The 24,890-nt window shown below is 39.0% G+C and overlaps 1 protein-coding gene across 1 annotated transcript; it reads left to right on the top strand.

Moving 5' to 3' along the window:
- Positions 1 to 22,198: 22,198 nt before the first annotated feature.
- On the top strand, positions 22,199 to 24,194 carry CLEC14A (C-type lectin domain containing 14A). Its single transcript, XM_019713637.2, has one exon. It carries the CDS (start codon positions 22,305 to 22,307, stop codon positions 23,739 to 23,741), a length of 1,437 nt encoding a protein of 478 aa, XP_019569196.2. The 5' UTR covers positions 22,199 to 22,304; the 3' UTR covers positions 23,742 to 24,194.
- Positions 24,195 to 24,890: the final 696 nt, after the last annotated feature.

The following is a 24,890-nucleotide window of genomic DNA, read 5'->3' as shown; positions in this document are numbered from 1 at the left end:
CATCTTCTCTGGTGCTCCCATTACCTGTATGTTATGCCTCTCATAGTTGTCCCACAGTTCTTGGAAATTGTGTTTTCTTTTTTCAGTCTTTTTTTCTTTGCTTTTCAGTTTTTGAAGTTTCTATTGATATATCCTCAAGCTCAGAGATTCTTTTCTCAGCCATTCTGCTAATGAGCCTATCAAAGGCATCCTTCCTTTCTCTTTTATCTGTATTATTTATTTTTTCATTCTGTCTTAGAATTTCCATCTCTCTGCTTACATTACCTATCTGTTCTTGCATGTTGCCTAATTTTCCATTAGAGTCCTTAGTATATTAGACATAGTTGACTTAAATTTGTGGTCTGATAATTTCAACATCCCTGCCATAACTGGACCTGGTGCTTGCTCTGTCTCTTCAAACTTTGATTTTTGCTGTTTAGTTTGCCTTGCAATTTTTGTTGTTGAAAAGGGGACATACGTAAAAGGAACTGACAGGCCTGTAATAATGTGGCAAAGGCATTGGGAAAAAGGAAGCATTCTATAGTCCTATGATTAGGTTTTAGTCTTTTAGTGAGACTGTGCCTCTGAGCTGTGAACTTCACAAATATTTCTCAGATTTTGTTCTGTTTTGTTTTTCACTTCTTTAGGTGGGACAGGATGACTAGAGGTTGCTGTTTGGTATTTCCTTTCTCCCACATTGAAGGTTAGAGCAGGATGGAGTTGGCTATTTCCTTTCCCCCAGGCTGGTTAGGCTCTGATAAAACCCTAGCAGGTTAAGCTCTGATTAAATACTTTCTCCTACTAGCAGCCCTTGTTAAACGGAATGTTATGTCCTATTTCAAAATGGTTTCTTTCTTCCTCCTCCTATACAAGCACAAGATTTTTCTCTGCTCTTCATTGTGAGATCCTGGTAGAATTCCTGCAGGTAAAACTCACAAAAGTGTAAAGGCCTCCCAATAACTGGGTCCGCATGGAGTTTTCATCTCTCAGGTTTATCCACACTGAGCCTCTAGCAATTCATCAATTGCAGTACAGATATTTCCTACCCCAGCATTGGTTCCCATGCTGGTTTCCACTCATGGATTTCTGTTTAGGTGATTGTGATTCTATTCTCTGTATCTACCTGTCTGTCTCTAAATTTGGAGGCAGTGATTTACCCTATGACCCCACTTCTCTGCTAGAAATAAGAATAATTGATTTTTCAGTTTGTCGCCTTTTTACTTGTTGTTAAGGTGAAATGGTGGCTTTTAAGCTCTTTATAAGTGGGACTACAAACTGGAAAGTTTTCTTTTTGAAATTTTCCTCTCTTGGTTTCCAGGACCCTGTATTATACATATTGTGCTCAGATTTCTCTGTCCTCAGCTTCTGGCTAGTCCCCAAAGTTCTGCTTGTTGCTTCTGGTCTTCTCTCATACACTCTTCTTCCCCTCCCCAGTAGAAATGTCTCTTATTCACTTTGTAGCAGATGATGTTGCCATGTGAATACTACCCAAATCTTTCTGTCTAGCCGAAACCTCAAACCCAAGCTCCTCCAGTGTTGCATTCTAACTACCTGTGAGGGTATATAGCCAATGAATACTTATATGGATACAAAAATAAGATAGCTGCCCAAAACCTCACCTTATGTCATCAATATCTATTTGCTATGCCCCCAAACAAATTCTTGCTTTTCCACCAAAACGAAATATTTTATAACATTCTTCTACTGTGTCATTTAAATTGTATTCCATTCTCTCAGTTCAAAATCTCAGCTTTGTAGCTGTCCTCTTCCTGGGAGTCCCAAGTTTCATTAGCTAATAAGTTTGCTATTTTTTCTACAACCTCTCTCACATTCATTATGTATTTTCCTTTCTTGTTGCCACCATCATCCTCATTTAAATCTTAAACACTTAAACTTGAAATCTTTGCTTGGGTTGTTGACATCCTGATAAATATCCCTGAAAAGGAAAATCTGCCAATTGTTTTGTCCCTTTACTGCAGCGTGTGCAAATTCCTAACCTGCTTGTCTTCTCACTTTACATGCTCTTCCTGGGGAATCGCACTCACTCCTAATGCAGCCTCTATTACCTATAAAGTCTAGCACTCCAAGTTGGTTGGCTGTCGAGAGGTCTCCCAGGGTGGCATTTGGTGAATTTATCATAGTTCAGGCCCAGCCCTCAGCTTTTCAGTTTCATAAAACTGATCTTGTGCTGTGCTGTAAAGGCAGCTATAGATAGGGGAATCAAATGATCCTAGTATGTTCACAAGAGACATTAACGAAATTCCCAATTTTATAACTCATAATAAAAAATAAATTTTTTTTCATATGGATCAGTGTATCTGCAAAAATAACTCTCTGTCTCTCTTCCCCAAGGTATCAATAAGAGTAGCCACAGGATAAATGGAACTATAAGCAGAGAGATAGATATTCAAACAGGTCTCTGACCTCTCTGGAGATATATACAGGCCAAAGAGAGGCCATATACAACATCTCTGCTGCAGGTAAGGGGCTGCTTCTTTAATGATATTCTAGTTTCTCTCTCCATATTCTGTCATTCTTATCAATGAAAAGTGCTGAACACACACCACCACCTCTACTCTTTGACAAATTATCTTCTAAATTTATCATGTTCTAAAGTGACACAGGGAGTTGTTGGACTACCCCATAGCAGTATTTTTATATACTGGGGGTGCCAAAAAAAATGTATAGAAGTGGACACTTCAGTCAACATTGCTCAAGCAGTAGTTCGCCATAATCAGAAGTGTCTGGATGCTGATGGTAACCACTTCGAGCACTTCTTGTGATTGCAGAAGTCAAACGTGACTTGTATTCATCTTTTGTTTTGTTATTGGTATATATTGAGTATTACAATTTTAATACAGTTTTCCTTTCTTAAAATCTGTATACATTTTGCTGGCACCCTCTGTATATACATGCACATACAGTAATATAGCTTCACTTTGTACTGCCCAACTTTGGTTCAGAAAATGTTACATTTAGCATATATCTAGCTAATCTTATTTACAAAGTGTTATTTTACACATTGACTCTCAGGTTCTGGGGAAGCCCTGTCTACACTACTGTAGTTTCTATTTGGGTTAATGGAAGGAAGGTGTATTTGTCACTCAGAATGTCAGGGTCATCCTTGTGTCTTCTGCTCCCTTTGCTACCACATTAAATCAAGCACCTGCAATAGCCTCCTAACTATCTTCTCTGAGCCAGCCTTTCCAATCTATTCTCAATACTGCTGACAATGTCAAACACAGCCTGCTGTTTTCCTTGTTCAAAGCTTTCAGTGTTCTCCCATATTTTTAAACCTCTTAATATGAAACACAGCTATTCTTGGTCTGAGCTCTATAGACTATGTATAGTACTAATCTATTCAGCTTTTATATTTATTTTCATGCTCATTTTAGCATTTTATACTTTTGCAGCAATGTATTCAGTTTATTTGTGCATATTGACTGAGGAATAGCTCTATAGCATATTCGTCTCTTATGCCATTTAATTCTACAGTGTAAATTCTATTATCATAAGAATTTTCACTTATGCAATTCACACTATCACACGCTTAGATTGACAAGTTAGCCTATTCCTAACCATGTAGTGAAAAAGCTATTTCCTAAGGATATCCTTAATTTTTTCCAAAGTTACTTTGTCCCAAGATTTGTGTTTATCTTAGTATTATATCACAACCTTTGTTGTCATCATTAACCAATATGTTTATTCAGTCATTGTGTAAATAGTTTTGATCTGAGAGTTCTAAGATAAGCTTCCTGGAGTCTTAAACTTCTCTTTTTAAGGAAAAAATATTTTCCAGTAAACATTGAAAGTTGTTTTGGAGCATGATGCAACTGCTTTCCTCTCTCATGAGCTCTGTGCTTTAATGACTCATAATATTCAAATAAACTGAAACTTAAACAGTTAGGAAAGGCTTATGAATTTAGAATAGTCAACTTAGAAGTCTTTGGCAAATCTCAAATCATTAAACATTCTGCATTTATTCCAATTTCTGCCCCAATTTCCCATCAAATGAGAGGAAATAGCTACGGATATGTAAATTTTTGTTTCCTTTCTAATACATTTGCTCGAATAGGGTTTATGACATGTGACATCTGTTAAAAAGGTGGGTTGACCATATGCATTAGCTTCCATTCCTTCTTCAAACTCCAATAACACAACAATAAAGGAATTTTTAAAATAACGTAACAAGGACAAAGATAATTGGAGAGAAAACAAAGGTGACAAACCTTTGGAAACTACAAAGCAGATGAAGTAGAAAGCTAGACCTTAAATTAGCAGTGGGAATCCGTGGAGCAACTTAAAATTATACTGAAGAACTCTCAATAGATTCAAATTAATGACACCACTAACCTCTAGGGGAAGATTGAGACTAAAAATTAAATTATAACTGAAAGGCTTTCAAAAAGGAGTTAGATTCTCAGGTCCTCTCTTCTTCCAGGTGCAGCTGGATGACAGGTCTTTCCTCATCCTGGGAGTTTTAATCTCTGAAAATAGGAAATATGCTGCTTCTAGACTGAAAGACTATATTAAAATAGGGGGTGAGGAGCCAGGCTTTTGCCTGCATGTTGGAGATTAGAAGCACTTTCTCTGAGGACTCTAACTAGTCTAAGTAGTTATTAAATGCTGACTGACACTGAAGGTTCTATTAAATATTAAAGAAAAGCTGTAGAAAGCAAGCCATATACTTGTACACAGAGCTTTCAATAATACATTGTTTAGTGCATTGTTCTTAAATCCAAAAGAGCCGACAAGATTCCCATAATGTTTAGAGAATAAAGCAGAGATTTTAGAAGACAAAGTCGGGGACAAAGAAGATTCTAAAAGTACCAAGGAAGAAAGAACAGTTTTCATAAGAAAACTTAGGAAGAGTGGCTTAGACATGAAGCAGAATGGCTTGGCTATCATAAGCACAACCCTGGAATGTAGAAAACAATCGAGTAATTCTTCACAATACTAAGGGGAAATTATTTTCTTCCTAAAATTCCAGATCCAACAAATATCAACTAAATGTGAGAGTGAAATAAAATCATTGTCAGACATGCAGTTTCTCTGTGGAGGATGTGTTCCATGAAATGAGAAAGTCAACATAAACAGAATGAAAAATGAGGTACAGAGAGACACACAGAGAGAAGGAAAGTCATAGAATCAAGGAAACCACACAAGGGAGAGACAAAGGTGAATGCAGTTCCCAAGACTGCAAGGCTCCAGTGACTCAGAGATGAATCAACCTATACTGGAACAGGTTGAGGCTCAGAGACTTCTTTGAGTAGGAAAGGATGGGACACCAGTATACTTCATAAACAAAGAGGAGTCCAACAGTATGGGAAACTGGATGCAGGGTGCACTTGAGCTCTCTCTACTACTCTTGCAACACTTCTGTAAACCTCAAATAATTCTAAACGTTACAAATTCATTGAGAAAATAGAACTGTCTTAGCAGATGAGAGTCAGGGAGGTAGGCATGTACATAGTGGGTGGTGGCTGAAAGAGTTAAGCCTCATTTTTCTTCCAGTCTGAAATTGAAATATCAAGAAGTTAAAATATAAACATGTTATTTAAAGACGTGGAAGTCAATATCAAATACAAAGATGTGGTAAGAGTGAAATAAGGAGCAATAATCAGGAGACTGCTGTTTTAGTAACAAGTCTTGTTATACTGCTTGACGCTAAATCATGTGCATGTATAACCTGAGAAAAACAGAAATAAATTTAAAAGGAAAAGATGTAGTCCTCATGTATTATCCACATTTTGTAGGGAAATTTTAATAACCAATAATCTATCCCGTTCTCCCCCCAACCCCCCGTATTATCTTGTTAAACCATATCTATGATGCTTCAAGAAATAATTTGATTTGGAAAATTTAGCTATTCTGGTAGAGGAAACAACAGTATCAGGTCTATGTAATTTGCATATTTATCTTTCTGCATCCCCTCAATTTGAAACTCTTCCTTTGACTTCCTTGATATATTTTTTTTTTAATCTTGGCTTTCTTAACTATCTGACTTTTTTTTTTTTTTTTAACTTGGATTATCTTCCTTCTCCTTTTTGCTAACTGTGGGCATTATCCTTGGCTCTCTTCTCTCCAGTCTCTACATTTTGTTGCTTTGAAATTTACTTAAGCACTGAAGACAGATCATGTCACATCACCTCTTCTAATAAGAGTCTGCTGTATTATTTAAGAATTTTAAGTTCAGCTATAAAAACTATAAAACAAACAAGATGGATGAAATGCATAAGATGTGTTAAATACAGGTATTAAGTTGGTTGCTTGTGGCATGCAGGCAAAACTCATGGCATAGACGAAGTATGGGTAATGAGTAAGCAAGGAGCTTGTGAGACATAGGCAGCAGAGTAAGTTAATAACCTGTAACACATATTAACAATAGATTTAAAGAAATATATCAGGAACAAATGAGAGCATTACTTATAAACAAAAAGGGGAGGGAAAGCCAAGTCATGATCACGCCCTACCCTCAACCCCAGCAGAAATACTAATATTCTTCTGAAGGCTTTTAGTATTTTGCTTAAATTTCTTGTTTGCCACCTTTTTATACCATGTCCATATCCTGTCTCTACACTTAAACTGAAAGCTTCCAGAAAGCAGGCATACTGACATATGCACCCTTTATTCCTGGGAGCACTTGGCATCCAGAGTTGCTACCTAATACAGTTGGATAGATGATGGCATAACCCAAGCATCATGGCTGGAAGTTAACTGCTTCACTTTTATTTTCATTTGCATAAAACTGTCCACCTGTGAAATAACTGATTTTTTTTTTAATTAGGCATTTTATCAAGAGTTAATGCTCTCTAGTTCTCTCAATAGTTAAAACATATGTATCACCCAGGCAGTTTTTAAGAAAAGTTTCCTTTCATTATACTGAAAACAAACAAATAAAAATAATTTAAGCACATGTATGCAGATGCATTACACTCACACCTATTTTTACTGTAATAATAACATGCAATATAGAGACAGTACACTATAGCAGGTAAAAGCAATGACTTTGGAGGCCAGTGCCGGGTTTCAAGACCTGGATTTGTTAACTTACTCTCTTTGCAACCTTGAGTGAGTTTATTTTTTCCCTACCTTCTCCTGTGTCATCATCTATAAATGTTGAGAAATTAGGAATGGTACCTAGAGCATAAGGCTATTGTGTAAAATAAATGAATTAAAGCAGCCAAAGTGCTTAGACAGTGCCTGGCAAGCAGTAAGCTGTCAATACATGTTAGCTCATATAAAAGCTACCAATCCTACCAAGCCATTTTAAACAGATTTCTTTCTCTATACTCTGCCTGAATAACCTTCCAGCCAGAACTGTTTGCCTTTCAAAACCAGATTCCAGTCTCACATCCTCCCTAGATAAGCAAATATAAATACACTCATTATCAAGGATAAGAAAAGCTGAAAATAATGCTGATGGTCATTAACTCTAATCATACTCCCTTTATGTCTGTTTTGTCCTGTAGTTTATGAACCATTTTCATATTCATTGCATCATTGGAGTTTCACAACATCTCTGCAACACAAGTGGCCAGTTATTATTTCTCATTTCTGAAAGAGAAGGAAACTAAAGTACAAGGGGGTTAAAATGGCTTGCATTGGTCACTTAGAGGAAGACCATGAACTCAGGGCATTATAACTTCTGACTATAGACCTTCTTTCTGCTGAAAACTTGTAGAAAGGGTTCTACTGACATATCTTTTTTTTTTTTTTTTTTAATTAAAATGTGTTGGGGTGACAATGGTTAGTAAAATTACATAGGTTTCAATTGTACAATTCTGTAATACATCATCTATATATCATATTGTGTGTTCACCACCCAGAATCAATTCTCCTTCCATCACCGTATATTTGATCCCCCTTACCCTAATCTACCACTCCTCACCCCCCTTACCACTAAACTATTGTCTGTGTCTATGAGTTTTTGTTTCTCTATTTGTTTGTCTGTTTCTTTGTTGCTTTCAGTTTTATATCCTACATATCAGTGAAATCGTATGGTTCTTGGCTTTTTCTGTGTGACTTGTTTCTCTTAGCCAACCAAAGTGTCCTTCCATGGATGATTGGATAAAGAAGATGTGGTACATATACACAATGGAATATTATTCTGCCATAAGAAAAGATGAAATCATGCCATTTGTGACAACATGGATGAACCTTGAGATTATTATACTGACATATCTTAAGAGCCAAAATAGCTTCAAGCCTGACTTGCCCTGCTCTGTACTCTTTTTCTTCTTAAAATTTCCTGTATGGTGAAGCACCTTATTATTTATTTCATTCAAGGATTTTTCTACCCCCCTCCATTCAAGGTAATCTTCAAGTTCTGAGAAAATGGAAGGTAGAACCTCCTCACAAAAACTGTTGTATTTCCCTCATTCACATCGTGCAGCTTTTGTCAAGTTGAGTGAGAGCATAATACAAGTTAGAGCACCACTGACTCAGAGATGCCTTGTCTATGTTTAATACATATCTGCCACTTACATGCTGCATGACCTTAAAGATGTTACTTAACTTCCCTGTGCCTCAGTTGTCCCATCTATAAGGTGGGGAGAACAATATTACTTACCTCATAGGGTTCTTGCAATAAATAATATAGGTAAGCACTTAAGAGAGCGCCTGACAAAAATAGGTATGAGCTCATATTGTAATTATTATGTATGAAAAAGGAATCTTCTTTCTCACTTTAGCTGGTATTGCTGCAGCTGCCTAAGGTAAGAACTGTCACTGTGAGAACTGAAACAACCAGATCCCATAATGATCAAATACTTAAACCACAACACCACATTGTACTTCTCACATACGTTCTTTGACACCCAAAGCTGCTCTCCCTCACATACCTTGAATGAAAATATTCATGAGCTCATATTGCCCCAAAATATATCTTGACAAGTCTGTTTCCTGACTTTTACCCTTGTCACTGTGATCACCGTCCAATTCTGTCTAAGGAGTAGGTTGCTATGGCAACACTCACCACCACAGTCAACAATCAAATTTCATTTCTCAGATAAAACTATTAGAAAATAAATGGTCCATGTAACATTCTTTGTGTTTGTTTCCATGTTTATTTGTGAAATCTCCTACCTGTTTGAGGCATTTATAAATGTAATAAAAATGCCATTTTAAATATTTGAACAATAATTTGTTAATTTAGACAAAACCATACTCGGATCCTCAATATTTTTAAAATAGCTTTCTGTCAACATAAGGTAAAAAAAAAAAAAAAAAAAAGCACAGTCATAATCTATTTCAGTCCCAGATTTTGTTTAGTCAAACTGCTTATTTTTTAATAGGAACATGAAATGAATTATAACATTATTTGCTAAAAAGAAATTGTCCTCTTCTATTTTTATACCCCAGGCCAAAATGACTTATTCAATTATTTCACAAACAAGAACAGGGAGGAAGAATTTCTAACTCTCTTCAATAGCCTCCCCACCAAATCCATCCTTATTCCCCCAATCAAATATAAAATAATAACATGTGATATATGTACTGGCAGTGACCTACATGTTTATAAAGTATTTTTCCAGGCAGATGGTCAGGGAAAACCTAGTCCAGGCCTCAACATTGGGATATTACTTGTTAATAGCTACCATGTTCATTCCTTTCCATGCCTGACTCCCAAGCCTTTTCCTGGTGATTCCTTAATAAGTCATGATTACAGCTGAGTCTTCTCAATTGTGGATGCCTGGGAATGGAGGGAAGAAGGCAACCTTACTCTATCAACTCCATCTCCTAAACCTGTTGGGAATAAGAGATGATCAAACAGAACCCCATCTCTCCCTTCATTCTCCCACTTTTCCCAGTCTCATGACCTCTTCTCCCCCTCCTCCCCCATCTCTGATAATAACATTTACTATACTGGTGATTATTAATCATAAAACAGCATTTAACAAGAATGTATATGGATATAATAATACTATAAATTGAAGAAAAGAGTATAGCTAAGGAAGATTTGGATTCAATAATTTTATGAGAACTTTTCAGAATAAAAATATCTACATTTAAGAATTTTGACCAAGTGCCATTAAAAATCGGTTTATATGTATAATAGGTGGTTTTCATTTCTCCGAACCAATATCCCCCCTTTTGCGTTTTAACTTGATTAGGAAATCTCAGTTGATTCATTTAAAACAATAAAGACATATATATGGATAAATGAGACAAGTAGAACTTTCAGGAACATAGAAATTAGAAGACATTTTAAAAATCTGGCCTTATGAGATTAGAAATATGGTATATAAAAATAAATGTGCTGATTTAGCCTCTGAAATTTCAAAGGAAGATGCATTTTTTTTTTTTAATTCAGAGTAAATGACAGGAATTCTTCCAAAAATTCTAAGTATCAGACAAGTCCTTCCTGCCATACTGACATTTTCTATTAAAAGTGAATAGATATTACAGCCAAAAATCAATGAAGTCATTCCTTTTGGGGAAGCAATGTAGGTAGGTAGGTGATAGGAAAGTGATAGGTATATATCAGGAACACTGACATGACAATAGGCAGCAGGGGCCTGATATGGAGAAACAACGTGGAACGAGATAATTCCCTATTATGGAAAGTCTAGCTTCCCAGTAATGGAGATTAGTGGATGATTTCACTATAATTGGGAAGTGATGGAAAGATTTATTAAAAGTTGTTCCAATTACACTTCTTGAATACTAGATCAGTATAATTTTTAATCTTTTTTTCTCATATCTAAGGCATTATATTTCCTGGTAATTGTAATTTTAAGCAAGGTAAGTAGCAGTTAAATGAAATAAGATTTAAACATAATGCAAAGAAAAAATATTATTTCCTCGTATTTAGGATGGGAAAAAACCTGAGCAATTTCCTGAGATGATGCTGTACATCTACAAATCCAAGGGAATTCCCTAATAGTGAAATCCAAACCAAACCTAATTTTAGCTAAAGGGCATCTTGAGCATCTTCAGCTCTGGTGGAGATAATTGTTGCCAAATTGAGTGGTCTCCAGTATTTGGCTTTCTTCATTTAAGACTTCCGAATATTTGAAATTAATAAAAGATAAATAGTACAATATACCCCTGATGACTATTCAGATACAACATGGAAATTCACCAAAAGCTTGGCAGGCTTGGAATGAAGGCCTCAGTGTGTGTTAGTGGAAAGAAGAAAAGGAAGCAATTATCTCTTTCAGCATGTCAGTGGAGGGTGTGTTTCCCAGACCCTTTTTCTTGTATCCAGTAGTACTGATAAGAGGGACCTTTGAGAGCATACACAGTTTAAACCTGCTTTCATGTTTAACTTGCCTGCTTTAAACGTTCAGAACTAAAAGGTTTACACCTTGAGGCTATTTTCTGTCCAACTGCTTCGAAAGGAGAGCGCTTTGGGGCACTGAGCTCAGTGAGGAGCGTCTGATGGAATGAACGCCTGATTTAACTTGGAATTAACACTGCCCTCACAAAAACGACCTCCAGTGTGTACAGATCAAGGGCTCAACATGAAGACGACAGGCTCCCACAGGCAACTGAACATGCTGGTTGGTCAAATACAGCACGTATTTATTATTTTAGTTATGAAAAGGCAAAGTATGGTTCTGACTAGCCTGTAGCAATAAAACAGCACACCATGGTCTTAATTTATTTGCTGTTGATATTACTCAAACAACCTGCCTATTACTATTCTACTTGCTCTGGAAGGTATAGCTGCACTGTTCCTTTACAAAGTACTCATGACTTCAAGAAACGTAGTTGGGATCCAGAACTATTGCACAGGAAACAATAGCAAATAATACAAAGCAGGTGTTCATATAGCAGAGGCTTCTAGTTCTGTGAGGAGGAAATAAGACGGCATGCAGAATTTTTTAAACTGGGAGCATGAGTGGGAAGGGCGGAGAGAGGAGGGGTGACCTAAGCTTTACAATATCCTTGCAGGTAGTGTGGAGGGCAGAGCATGCTGGGGAGGAAGGGATCAGTGGGGAACCCAATTTGGAGGCTAGTGTAAGACTCTAGGTGACTTAGGGCAGAGGTGATGGGAACTGAAAGAGCGCAAAGGACATTTTTGAGAGACGTGTCTAACTAAGGTGGAACCACTGGCAAGAGTGGCCAGTTGTTCATGGAAGAGGGAAAGAGATTCAAGGATATCTGTGGTTTCTCCTTTGGAGAAGCGTCTTGACCCGAAATAGGCAGTTCAGGTACTTTTGATACGAAACAGTGAAACTTCAGTCTGAAGGCAGGTTGCTCTTGGAGTTAGGAAACCCATGTAAATACTGTGACTATAGGTTAGACTCCTGATAAAACTCAGGGCTCCATTGACTACAGGTGGTACATGTATAAAAGTGAAAAGCAAGTGTTGCCTGCAATGCTCTCATCCCTGAAAAGGGAGCTCTAACATTCACTGTGGGGCTCGCAGACTTGATGCTAAGCTACCATTCTACCATTCTCACTTCCTCCTGCAGTAGGATTTGATCCTGTTTCTACTCTCACAACACCTGCTCACTCTTGGGCCTCTGCGAAAGGATGCATCCTGGCCCTTCCTGGACCTGTTAGACTAAGTGCATGCTCTCTGTCATCTGCTTTTATAGTTCCCTATTGTTTTCCTTCATAGCACTTTACACACTTTGTAACTAGCCATCTGTTAATGAACTTATTGTCTTTCACGAGATCATAAATTCCTTTATTTATTACTGTATTTCCAGTACGGAGCTTAGTTCCCAGGATGTGGGACGTGCCCAATAATATAATGTTGAATGAAGGAATGAATCTTTTTTTCAGTTCCATTGCCTTTCATGTTTTGGGTACCTCAAGGACATTGCCTCCACGAGCAGGAATTTGACAATCAATATTATGTGATCGGGGAGGAAGTGAAAGATAAAAGAATGACGGGAAAATATAAGGGGATTTAATGTCTAGATGCAGGAGATGGAGAAGGAAGATGTCAATAACTCAAACCTAGCGACCAGAAGCCTTTTCTTTCGAATCTCAGTCTTGTGGAATGTTGCATTACCTGCCACAGGGTTCGGCTCTGTCTCGGCAGTTAAGTTAGAATTGTACTCAGATTCAAATTACAAAGTGCTCAATCATATGATAATTCTATTTTCAGTTTTTTGAGGAACCACCATAACTGTTTTCCATAGCAGCTACACCGTTTTACATTCCCACCAACAGTGCACAACATGAATCTACTGAACTGTACACTTAAGGATGGTTAAGATGGTACGTCTTATGTTATGTGTTTTATTACCAAAAAAAAATTTTTAATGTGAAGTGCTCATTGGGTGCCTAGTGGGTGCTGCTAAGCACATTGGCAGCATCTCAGCTGACAGATTCCTGGATGATACTGGCATCTCTAAAGCCAAGAGTTTCAGTGAGGGGCTGGAGGAAAGAAGATGGAGCATTGCATAGTAGACCCATTCTAACTTTACCACTACCTGAGTCCTATCCAGATGGATTCAGGTATTCCCATTGTTCCTAAAAGGCTGAATATCAGTTTTCAGATTGACTATGAAGTAGTATGAAAAAATTTTAGGGAATTTCATAAATTTCATTTGGCTCTCTTTCTAGCATTTACAGTATTTTGCTGTGTATAATACACTCCTGTGTATAATGTGCACCCATGTTTTTGGCCCAAACTTTCAGGGGAAAAAAAATTTTCATTTTAATTTTTTAATTCAAATTTTTATTTCTTTGCATTTAAGTACTTGTTTTTTGTATTATAAAGGAAGTTTAGCATTTATTTTTTAACATATTATGGTACAAGACATTTTATATATCAAATAATTACAAAACACAAGAACAGATAGAAGGTACAAGAAATTTTATGTACCAGTAACAAATTTACAATATTTATGCATCATAGAAGGCCAAGAACTCTTCGTCATTGCAAGTTCATTGTAAGTTCAATAAAACCGATTATCGTATTCCAGGGTATTATTTTGCATACAGCTATCATTGTTAATTTTCAGTATTACACTTTTATCTCATAAGCATAAATAAAATAATTAAAAACATTTATATTGATACTGAATTAGTACAACCCATGTATAATATGCTCCCTTATTTTTCCCTCGCAAATTTGGGCAAAATTGCGCATTACACACGGCAAAATATGGTACTATTTTGTCTTCATTAAGCCACACCAAGCTGAATTAGGGATGATTTCATCCTCTTTTACCATTTGATTTTCCCTTAAACGTCCTGTACTCTAATTATTAATATTGATGGAGATGCTGGTAACTCAAAATATCCAAAGGATATTGGCCTCTGACACCTCTCCCATATTTCTGTGATCTTTTAAAAGAATCTAGAGTATTTTCTTTAACAGTTTCAAAAACTAAAGAGAACAAACTTCCTGAACATAAACACACTCTCAGCAATAAAAATATTACATTTGTTCTCTGTTGAGATGTGTGTGTGTGTGTGTGTGTGTGTGTGTGTGTGTGTGTGTACACCTGGGAATATATATATTTCCCAGGTGGAGAAGATTTGGAGAAGGAAAACGGGAGAGAGTCCATTTGAGGCTGAGAAAAAGCAAAGGCAGAGGTTGTTTATTCAAGAGGCCAACAAATTGAATTCTTATCCTTCATCTTTAAAAAGGGATAAAGAGAGCTTATTCTGCAACCTGAAGAGAGAGAGAAGGACCAGGGGAGTTGCCCCTCACTGCTGGGTTGAGATTCCTAGGTGTAGCAGAGTCACAGTGTGTGCATCTGTCACTTAGTAAAGGAGACCCAGCAGAGCCTTTTCTGAATTGTCTCAGTAGAGAGAGGGAAAGAGGATTTCCTGCTCTGCTGGTGAAGCCTGCTTTTTGCTGAAATCAGCTTTCCTCCACAGGTCTGCTATTCCTCAAGGAGGCTCCAGGAGTGAGTGAGCAGGGATTTCAAAGCCTTATTCCTGAGAGTGCTCCTGCTGGTTTCCCAGGCCGCTGGGCAAAAGGGCAAAAGCACATAAAAGGCTCACTACACCTTCCCTTATGTCTCCCCAACCTCATCCTGCATGCACATTTAGATACCATTCCAGGAATGCTGCAGTCATTCAAGACTGCCCCAGGTTGTAAGGACAACTTCCAAACTCCTTCCTTGTTCTCCACCTCTATCTCCTATGAGTCAGAGTGATCCCATTAGATGGAAAACCAGGAAAACGATAATTTTCAAGAGGATTCCCCGGTCAGATGTTCGATTGTCACACAGAGAGTGTGTGTGTGCAAGGGCTATTATTAAATAATGACATATTTACCAATACACTTAAAATTGTGAATTTCTATGCTAAATATTAGGTATTGAAAGACAGTTGGAGCAAAGTATTCCAATCTGTCAATAACTACAAAGCCAAACCCACAGTAAGACCATTCACAAAAGGTGTAATTTAGCAAACGTATACAGGTGTGTGTGTACTATAACTATAGAATAGCAAACATTTTTTTCCCTCTCCCCCACTTAATAAATCATGTCATATTATGTGAATTCAGTAGAAAACAAAGAGGTAGTGTATCAAAAAGATACATGGCATCTGATTTTTTTGAATAGGTTTGCCTAAATTATTGCCATCTTAAAACAAAAATTCCTAATGCTGAATCTGAAGGTCAAACAAGAACCTTCTAAATATATCAGATTTGAAATGCCGTCTAATAGTAATAATAAATCACATATCTGGAATACAAAAGCCAATATAGAATCTGTTATGTAGGGATGTATGCATTTATCAGATATATAGGCCTTAAAATGAACCAGATATTAAGTTTGGGTAAAAATAATTTCAAGGTTCCCACTGCCTCTACAAGGTAAATGCTAAAGTAACTGCTGATTACCCCTGGTATACGTACAAAATGATACCAGACAAGCCTAACAGGATTTGAATTTAAGTAGCTGTGAATTTTATCCCTCCTTTTTCCAGCCCTGTGAAGTGGAAATTCTGCAAGCACACTTTTCAGACATCAGGCATGCCCTGATGATCAAATACAAATCCTTCGAGAACAGATCATAGTGTGAAACTAGCACTGATCAGACACCACAGTAAACTGTCCCAAAATCTAAATAAAAATGCTACTCACTTTGTTATAACAATTTAACAGTTATGGAAGTAGTACTTCAGATCAACTTATTGGGAGACACAGTAGTCAGTGGGCCTAGAACTGCTGGCTGCATGTAATAATGATTTGATTCTTGACAGAAAGCTAGAAAATTCCATGTGTTCAATTATTAACATAACACACAACCACTCTGAAGTCTCAGGGGGAAGAAAACACAGAAACTTAATGTGAGCACTGAGGGTACATTTGCCCTTGGATATTTGCCACCAACCCTGGTGATCCTGAACTTCTGTTTTGATAAACCCAACCTCACCCAAGGGGACCCTCCTACTAATCAGCTAAGCTACATCCTCAGTATCAAAGCAAACCAGAAGTAAGCCTACCACCCCTAATCCCCGGGAACTGCAAGAGACGTTGGGGTTGAGCAGAGTGGAGGAAGTTGTAAACATATGCTAGCCCTATTCTGTTTCTTGATTGGATGGTGGTTTCATGGTTGTTTGGAAAACTGTACATAAGTGTTTTAGGCACTTTTCCATATGTATATTATGTTTCACATTTTTTTTCAAATGTAATTTAAAAAATTTGACACATAGAGAGGAATGATTTAGGTAAAAAATCATGTAAGAATTCTGTAGTTGTTTTTGAGGAACAGAGAACAGCCAGTGTTGCTGGAGCATAATGAACAAGGGGAGACAATGGAAGATTCATTTATACACTCATTTACTCATTTGTAATAAAGACTACCTTTTTATGGAACTTAAGAGTAAGACAGACAACAACAATCAAATGAGAAAGGTAATTTCAGAAATTAATAATAACTATGAAGAAAACAAAATAGGTTGATGTCATAGAAAGAGACTGAGGATAGAGGGTTGCTTGGTGGGGTAATAGAGACTGGTTTGCCTGGAAAGATCTCACTAAGGTTCTGACAATGGAACCGAGACCAGAGGAACCAGATAAAGCTGGAAAGGGGCATAGGAGCCAGCACCTTGTAGGTCTCAGTAAGGAATTTGAGCTTTATTTTAGTACCAATGGAAAGTCACTAAAGGGATTTGCACATAAGAAAGACATAATCAGACTAACATTCTTTAAGATCATCCGGATGACTCTGTGAACAATGGATTCCATGAAGTCCAGAATGATGCAGGCAAACCAGTGAGAAGACATGATAGGGCTAAGTAGGATATCGAAATGGAGACATAACACTGGTTCTATTCAAATTATACTGCAGACTTAGAATTGAATATTTTTTATATATATTTCTGGTACAGACTTTCCCCTGGAAAACATCAATAATCAGTGCTATCTTTCTGGCTACAGTGATTGAGCCAATGACTGGCAAATTACTGAAGCTGGATCAATAACAATCTTTTCTTGGGATTTTCCTAATGGAGCTAAAGGAGAAGACTCTCCTTTTTTTTCTTTTTTCATAAATTTTATTGGGGAATATTGGGGAACAGTGTGTTTCTCCAGAGCCCATCAGCTCCAAGTCGTTGTCCTTCAATCTAGTTGTGGAGAGTGCATCTCAGCTCCCAGTTCAGTTGCCGTTTTCAATCTTTAGTTGCAGGGGGCACAGCCCACCATCCCATGAGGGAATTGAACCAGCACCATTGCTGTTGAGTGCTCGTGCTCTAACCAACTAAGCCACCTGGCCGCCCCAAGACTCTCCTTCTTTAGTAAAGTGTTATAAGGGTACAACATGAGAATTGCCAGTGGTCTCATTCAAGGTCATTTGGAGAAAGGCCAAAGGAAGTGGCAGAGGATGCAGCCATGCAGAGAAAGGAAAAAGGGAGGGAGATTGAGACAAATCCTGGTGTGATAGAATCTGCTGGCTGTGGTGGTTTTGGCAGTACTCCATTTGACTACTGGAACTACTCCAGGATTTTTCCCCAGTTACATGAATCATATAATTCCCTTTCGCACTTAGCGAGCTTGAGTTGGATTTCTGTCAATTACAACTGAAAAATTCTGACCAGTAAAACAGGTGAGGGAGCTGGAAGTATGTCTTGGGGGATAAATGTGCCATTTAGTAAAATGATGAAGGCAAGATGACAAGCTGGCTCAGGAGGAAAGATTCAAAATTCTATTTAGGAAATGAGAATTTGAAGTACCTATGAGACATCAAAGTGGAAATTTTAAGTAGTTGGTGGATATATGAATTTAGAGCTCAAGAAGAATAAAGTATGGGTATAAGTTTGGCCATCACTGGCATAAACATGATGTCCAAAACCATAGGATGATATGAGATGAGGTCATGAAAGAAAGACCATCCAGTGGAAAGAGAAGAGGACCCGGCACTAGGCCCTGAAGGTCTCCAAGATCTGTGCACCTGATACCATAGATTAGATAGATGCCAAACTTTAACAAAGGAGGTCTGTACCCACCCACCACTCCTCATACAGCTGTAATTCACTTGCTGGATGACAGTAACTAACCCTACAAGTTTAACTTTCATTGTCATCTGTCAGAGAGAAAAAAAACAGGCTAGGTGAGGGGTGTGTGAGTGTGTGACTTTAAGTAATAAGACTGATTTTCAAGTGTGGCTCATAAACTGGCTCTGTAGGCAATTTTGAAAAAAATATCTGAGTAGTAGGAAAAACATTTATACTTTAGAACTTGTTAGGCATTTGGTTTATAATAAGCCTTTTGTCTGCATGAGTCATTCCTCTATTATTTCTTGATTATACACTTGACAGTGGAGAAGTATACTAATTCTGTAATGGTCACAAAGGAATAATATTTTATATTGCCTCCAGTGTACATGGAATATGGCCAGCACTTCCTCTGTTTAGAGAGCAGTTTGATTGATGAAGCTGAAAGTTTAATGTTTTTTGAAGTTTCTTGTTTGTGTTAGTCGTGTCGTTCACTAAACCAAATGAGTACCTATTATTGTGACATACATTCTGAAATGACTGACTGTATATATATATGTATGCATATATCTTAAATACATGCCACCTAAAAGAAATGTTTTATCTATCAGATGTATATAAATTTGTTAGGTTACGACCCCCTATGATCTGTTGGATTAAGAGTCAAACCATACATCCTCATGAGGACATGTACATAATGACACTTAGAAGTTGTATTTTCAGCAAATAAAATTACCAGATTTTTATCATTCATTTAGCACTTCATGTACACTTGAGACATGGAATTTTAAGTTTTCTCAGTTAAAAGTATAAAAATATTGATCATTGATAATTTTTGTTAAGGTCCATCACAGTTGTAAAAGGCTAAGAATCTGCACAATTCTATAGGTTAGCTTCTGAATACCATACTCTCCTAATGGAATGTGGAGAATGTCTCCTTTTCAATTTCTTCTAAACTCTTTATATATCTTAAGTGAAGTCAGAAATATGTGAAGATCCAGATGTTGTTTTCTTTCACCACTGATAGAAACTATTCAGGGAGGATAAACAACTTTAAAAATTTATGAGATCACATGGATATAATTAGTGAAATTTTATGTTTCTCCATCTTTGTTTCTGATACTTGGAATTAATAACCAAATTGAAAATGTTGGACTAAATATATTCCTTATATATTCTTTCATATACCTCCTTATATGTTCCTTGGATGGCTTTGTATAAATGATTGAACAAATATATATCATACACATTTCCTACCGGTAGTATACAGATGGTGTGAAAAGTCTACAAACATAGGGGACTATTTTATTTATTGTGCTTTTCCAGATTAATAATTGGCTTAAATTTAGAAATGCTTTACCTGCAAATGAATGTGAGGATTAAAGGAAAATATATCCACAATATTCTTTGAAAATCTAACTTACATCTTGATTTTATTTTTACTTTACATTGTGGAACTCAGCTCCTCAGAATCAGAGTAATTATACATTTTGGTTCATGTCATTCTCTCATCATTTGTTCAGATATAGCCACTTTTACTCATTTTTAAATTACTTATTTATTCTTCATAGAGGAATAATCACCCATAAAGCCACAATCCAAAGCAAAAACTAGGAGTACATCAAACTCCTGGCTTCCCCACCAATCCCTCCTCCTTCTCCCACCCACTCAAAGGATCCATCACCCAGAATCTTATGGTCATTGTTCCTTTGATCTCATTTTAGTGGTATGTAAATCAATACAAAGTAATTAATCACAAAATGATCTATGACTTACTTTGAGCTAATTTTTTTCTAACTCTTCTCTCACGTCATTGTCAATATGGTCAGAACTGTAATATATAGTCATTATGGCCACTATATTCTCTTCTAATATCCCACTCCCTAGGCAGAATGCCAGGGGGTGAGATCATGCATTTACTATAAGCTCTCTGGTCATTCATTCTTTCTTACTCTGGAAACCTCATCTCAATCCAAGTGATTTTAAACATACCTAACAGATTTCCAGTGACTACTTAGATTTGTAAAAATATGTACGTATATTATTAAAATACACGGTGCTACATGGACACATTTATGAAAACACAGTTATCAGATGGCAAAGGCATACAGAACTGCCCCAAGTGATTAAGTATTTTTAAAATCCACTCAGTTCGATTTCTGGTTTTTCGTGATTCTTTCTCATAAGACATCAAGTTACTTAATTTAAATGCAAAGTCATGTTTAAGGTTATTCTTGGACACCTGAAATGAAGGACAAATGAATGTCTTTTCAGTTGGGAAACAGCAAGGATAGGAGAGAAATCCTGGTACAAAACTCCACGGTCAGCAAAAGGAAGGTGTGATGATGATTCATGGTGTTTACTATCATTTGTTAAAATGCATGGAATTTCCAAGCAGAGAAGAAGAGTGAGTAAAAATGAGGTGGGAGCATACAGATGTGATTCTGAACCCTTCCTATTAATCTGAACAGTCACGCCCAGTACAATAAAGTGACTTTAAAAGTGTGGTATGCATTATTCATGGAATGGCAACTTTCATTCTGAATACAGTTATTGAAAAGTATCATGCATCTTTAAAAGGGCTTAGTTGAAACTCTGTGTATTTCTGATTACAACATTTGGTCACTGTGAGCCAAGGTAGACGGATAATACATTTCTCAAAATGATGTAGCATTGCCTAAGTTGCTAACCAGAAAATCCTTTCATAGACAGTGCAGTGTTTAACCTTTCCTTTCTTCACTTATCTTTAATTCCTCCCTACTCCCAACTGAGTTGAAGTGTTTATATTAAAACAAAACACCCACTGGAACGCTGAAGAAATTGACTCACTCATCTTTTCAGTTGCAGGGTATTTTTTTTACAGTATACAATATATATTATAATGTAATGAATATTTTAACTTCTTAAGGATGTTTAATTCTAGTGTTCCTTTAAGGGGACATTTACAACTTACTGCTACCAATATTGACACTTAACCATAGGAGAAAATGATATTAAAGTAGTATGAGGATAGAATTACACATTGATAAGGCCACAAACTCATTTATATATAATCTATATGCTTGAAGAACTTATGAACCAATAAAGTGATTAGGAACCTAACAACAGTTGAGATCTATGGCCATTATTTTTCATTTGCCTAGAAATACATTTCCTTTCCTGAATGAACATAGGCCATTTCAAAAAGAAACAAATGGAAGCGAAAAGGAAACGTTGAAGGTAAGTGCTGACCCCCAAAAGCAGGACTTTCTATTTAAGATGCCCAAAAGGAACTCTGTAAATTCTTTGACTAGCAATTAGTACGACTGAATCTCCTTTATAGACTAGAGAAGCAGAGCCAAGGAAGAGACGGGGTTAAATAGTGCAGCCTCTGCTGGCCTGGGAGCCGCTAGTGTTTTTCACATGGTATTTTGCCCCCCACGGTCGCTAGCCCGATGAAGACTGGAGCCCTCTACAAATTGTTGGGAGGCCAACTCCACCGCTCCGGATGAAGCACAATGGACGGGCGTAGGCTGTGAGCAAGTTCCTCTTCTCCAGTCCTTCCTGCCAGTGTTCACCAAAGTGTTTTGAGATCTGAGGTCCTGAAACTTCCTAAAAGGGGAACACGCTCCACTTCATCCCAGTAGCAACTTTCTTTTTCTCTTGCTCTTAGCACGGTGTTTTGACCTGTGGTCTACCGCGTTTCTGGTGCCCCCGCGCCAGCTGTGTTCCCGACGCCAGAATAAATTAGGGCTGCACAGGGCCTGGCAGAGCTCGGGACACACTTCCTGTCGCGGCCTAAGGGAAGCTGTTTGCCGCCAGGACCCTGCTGGGGATTCTTGGCGGTTGGGGGCGGGAGTGGGGCGGGGGAAGTAAGAGTAGAACTAGCTGCAGGGGGCGGTGACCTCGTTCTAGGGACAGCTCCGTGCCTTCTTGAGGGACAGAACCTAGTTGAAAGCAGCTGTGAGAGGGGAGCCGCCAAGATGAGGCCGGCGGTCATCCTGTGCCTCCTCTGGCAGGCGTTCTGGCCCCAGCAGAGCCGTAGCGAGCACCCCACCGCCGACCGCGCGGGATGCTCGGCCTCGGGGGCCTGCTACAGCCTGCACCACGCGACCATCCATCGGCGGGCGGCCGAAGAGGCCTGCAACCTGCGCGGCGGGGCGCTCAGCACCGTGCGCGGGGGTTCCGAGCTCCGCTCAGTGCTCGCTCTCCTGCGGACAGGCCCGGGGCCCGGAGGGGGCTCCAAAGACCTTATATTTTGGGTGGCGCTGGAGCGCAGGCGATCCCACTGCACCCTGGAGAACGAGCCGTTGAGGGGTTTCTCCTGGTTGTTCCCCGACGTCGGCGGGTCGGAAAACGACACGCTGCAGTGGGTGCAGGAGCCCCAACGCTCTTGCACTGTGCGGAGTTGCGCGGGACTCCAGGCCACCGGGGGAGTCGAGCCCGCAGGATGGAAAGAGATGCGCTGCCACCTGCGTGCCAATGGCTACCTGTGCAAGTACCAGTTTGAGCGCTTGTGCCCCGCGCCACGCCCCGGGGCCGCCTCTAACTTGAGCTACCGCGCGCCCTTCCAGGTGCACAGCGCTGCGCTGGACTTCAGTCCTCCTGAGACCAAGGTGAGTGCGCACTGCCCCGGGCAGCATGTCATCACAGCCACCTGCATCGTGGACGAGGTCGGCGCGCGCTGGGACGGGATACCCTCCGGGGCCGTGCTCTGTCCCTGCCCCGGGAGGTACCTGCGTGCCGGTAAATGCGCGGAGCTCCCTAACTGCCTAGACAGTTTAAAAGGCTTTGCCTGCGAGTGTGCTGCGGGCTTCGTCCTGGGGAAAGACGGACGCTCTTGTGTAACCAATGGAGAAGGACTGCCGGACCCTGGGGGGACCAAGGTAGCCACCAGGCACCCACCGGCCACAGCAGCCAGCCCCGTGCCGAAGAGAACGTTGTCACCCAGGGTCCATGACAAGCCAGGAGAGATACCCAATGTCCCTGGACAGGGCAGTTCAGCAACATCTATTCCTGAGATTCCTTGGTGGGGAGCACAGAGCACGATGTCTTCCCTTCAAATGTCCCCTCAAGCCAACTCAAAGACCGCCATCACATCTCCAGGAAGCGTGGTTCCCATGTTTAATTCCACGTCTTCCTCTGTGGTGCCCCACGCTTTTGACTCCTCCTCCACCGTGGTCTTCATACTTGTGAGCATAGCAGTAGTCGTGTTGGTGATCTTGACCATGACAGTGCTGGGGCTTTTCAAGCTCTGCTTCCACAAAAGCCCTTCCACCCAGTCAAGAAAGGGGTCTTTGGCCCCGCCCGGAATGGAGAGTGATGGTGAGGCCACTGCTCTGCGCTCCAGTTCTGCACATTGCACAGACAATGGGATGAAGGTCACAGATTGTGGGACAGAGCAAAGGGCGCCTCACTGACCGGGTCCTCTCTGGGCTCCAGGGACACACAGAGAAACGCGACAGTGAGCACTTCAAGCGGTTTTTCATTTTCAGGGAAAAGGGAAGAGAAGAGAAACTTATTTGTGGGACTGCTGATTCCTACGGAAGTCCCCTTCCCCTAAATTTCCTCTACTCTTCGGAGGAGCTACATCTGAACTGAACTACGTCTTCCCTAAGATGGAAGAGGTGGAAGTGCCTTAGGGTGTGGTACTGGGGCCCCAGGATTCTACTGGGGAGAGGTATTTTCTTGTGTTTATCCCAGGGGATCTGGAGAAGTGACTGGACTTTTATAAGACACTGGAAGCAAACAGAATACAATTTTTTTAATTTTATTTTTTATCTAGATGGAAAACTCTGCCGGCATTGTTCAGGTTGGGAGTATATTAGGCTACAATTTAAAGGCAAAAAATAAAGGATTGTTGATGACCCAGACTCAAGTATCATTGGTTTCTTGGAAACGTAATTGTTTGGGAAGAGCAGCTGCGGGGCATACTGGGACTAGGAAAAAGAGTACAACCTACTTTTAGAAATCTTTAAGCCCTCGCAATAAGGAGCAGGACTTTAAGAATTAGTAACTTTTTCCTTGGTTCTTTTATACTTTGCTTTCAAAGTCACTGCTATGCATGTGCTGTGCTATAAATCCAAACTGTAGTGCTGCCAGAGTCACTGACTCTGGAAGCAAATTATAGTTGACCACCAATTCAAGTGTTTACTGTGTGTCCTTGCTCAAGGAAACAAATGATTTGTTTTCCTCTTCCAATGTTTGCGCTGTCTGGTGTAATGACCTTCCCAACCAAATAGCTCTCCCCTAAATATCAGGATGCTGATCTTCATTTCCAATTATGGCAATGTTAATTTTCAATTAAAACGTTAATGCTAAGTATTGATTTTAAATCTTCTGGGTGCATTAAAGCAAAAGTAGGCTGGATTTCCTCTAAAACTGCTAGGTTCTTATGCACTGTTTAATCCATGAAAAAACTTGAATTCCAAACCATTTTCTTCCCTCCTTAATAAAAGTGTGTGCAGTGACAACACAGGCCCATCTTGAAATGATTACAATTTAACAAGAGTCTACATTGTCTAAGGAATGGCAAACAGCTTTTTGTATGAGTTAATAGTATCAGTAAT

Source organism: Rhinolophus sinicus, linkage group LG03, assembly GCF_036562045.2.
Source record: "Rhinolophus sinicus isolate RSC01 linkage group LG03, ASM3656204v1, whole genome shotgun sequence".
NCBI lineage: Eukaryota > Metazoa > Chordata > Mammalia > Chiroptera > Rhinolophidae > Rhinolophus > Rhinolophus sinicus.
The sequence above is the reverse complement of the archived record's forward strand: the minus strand, read 5'-3'. Positions and strand labels throughout refer to the sequence as shown.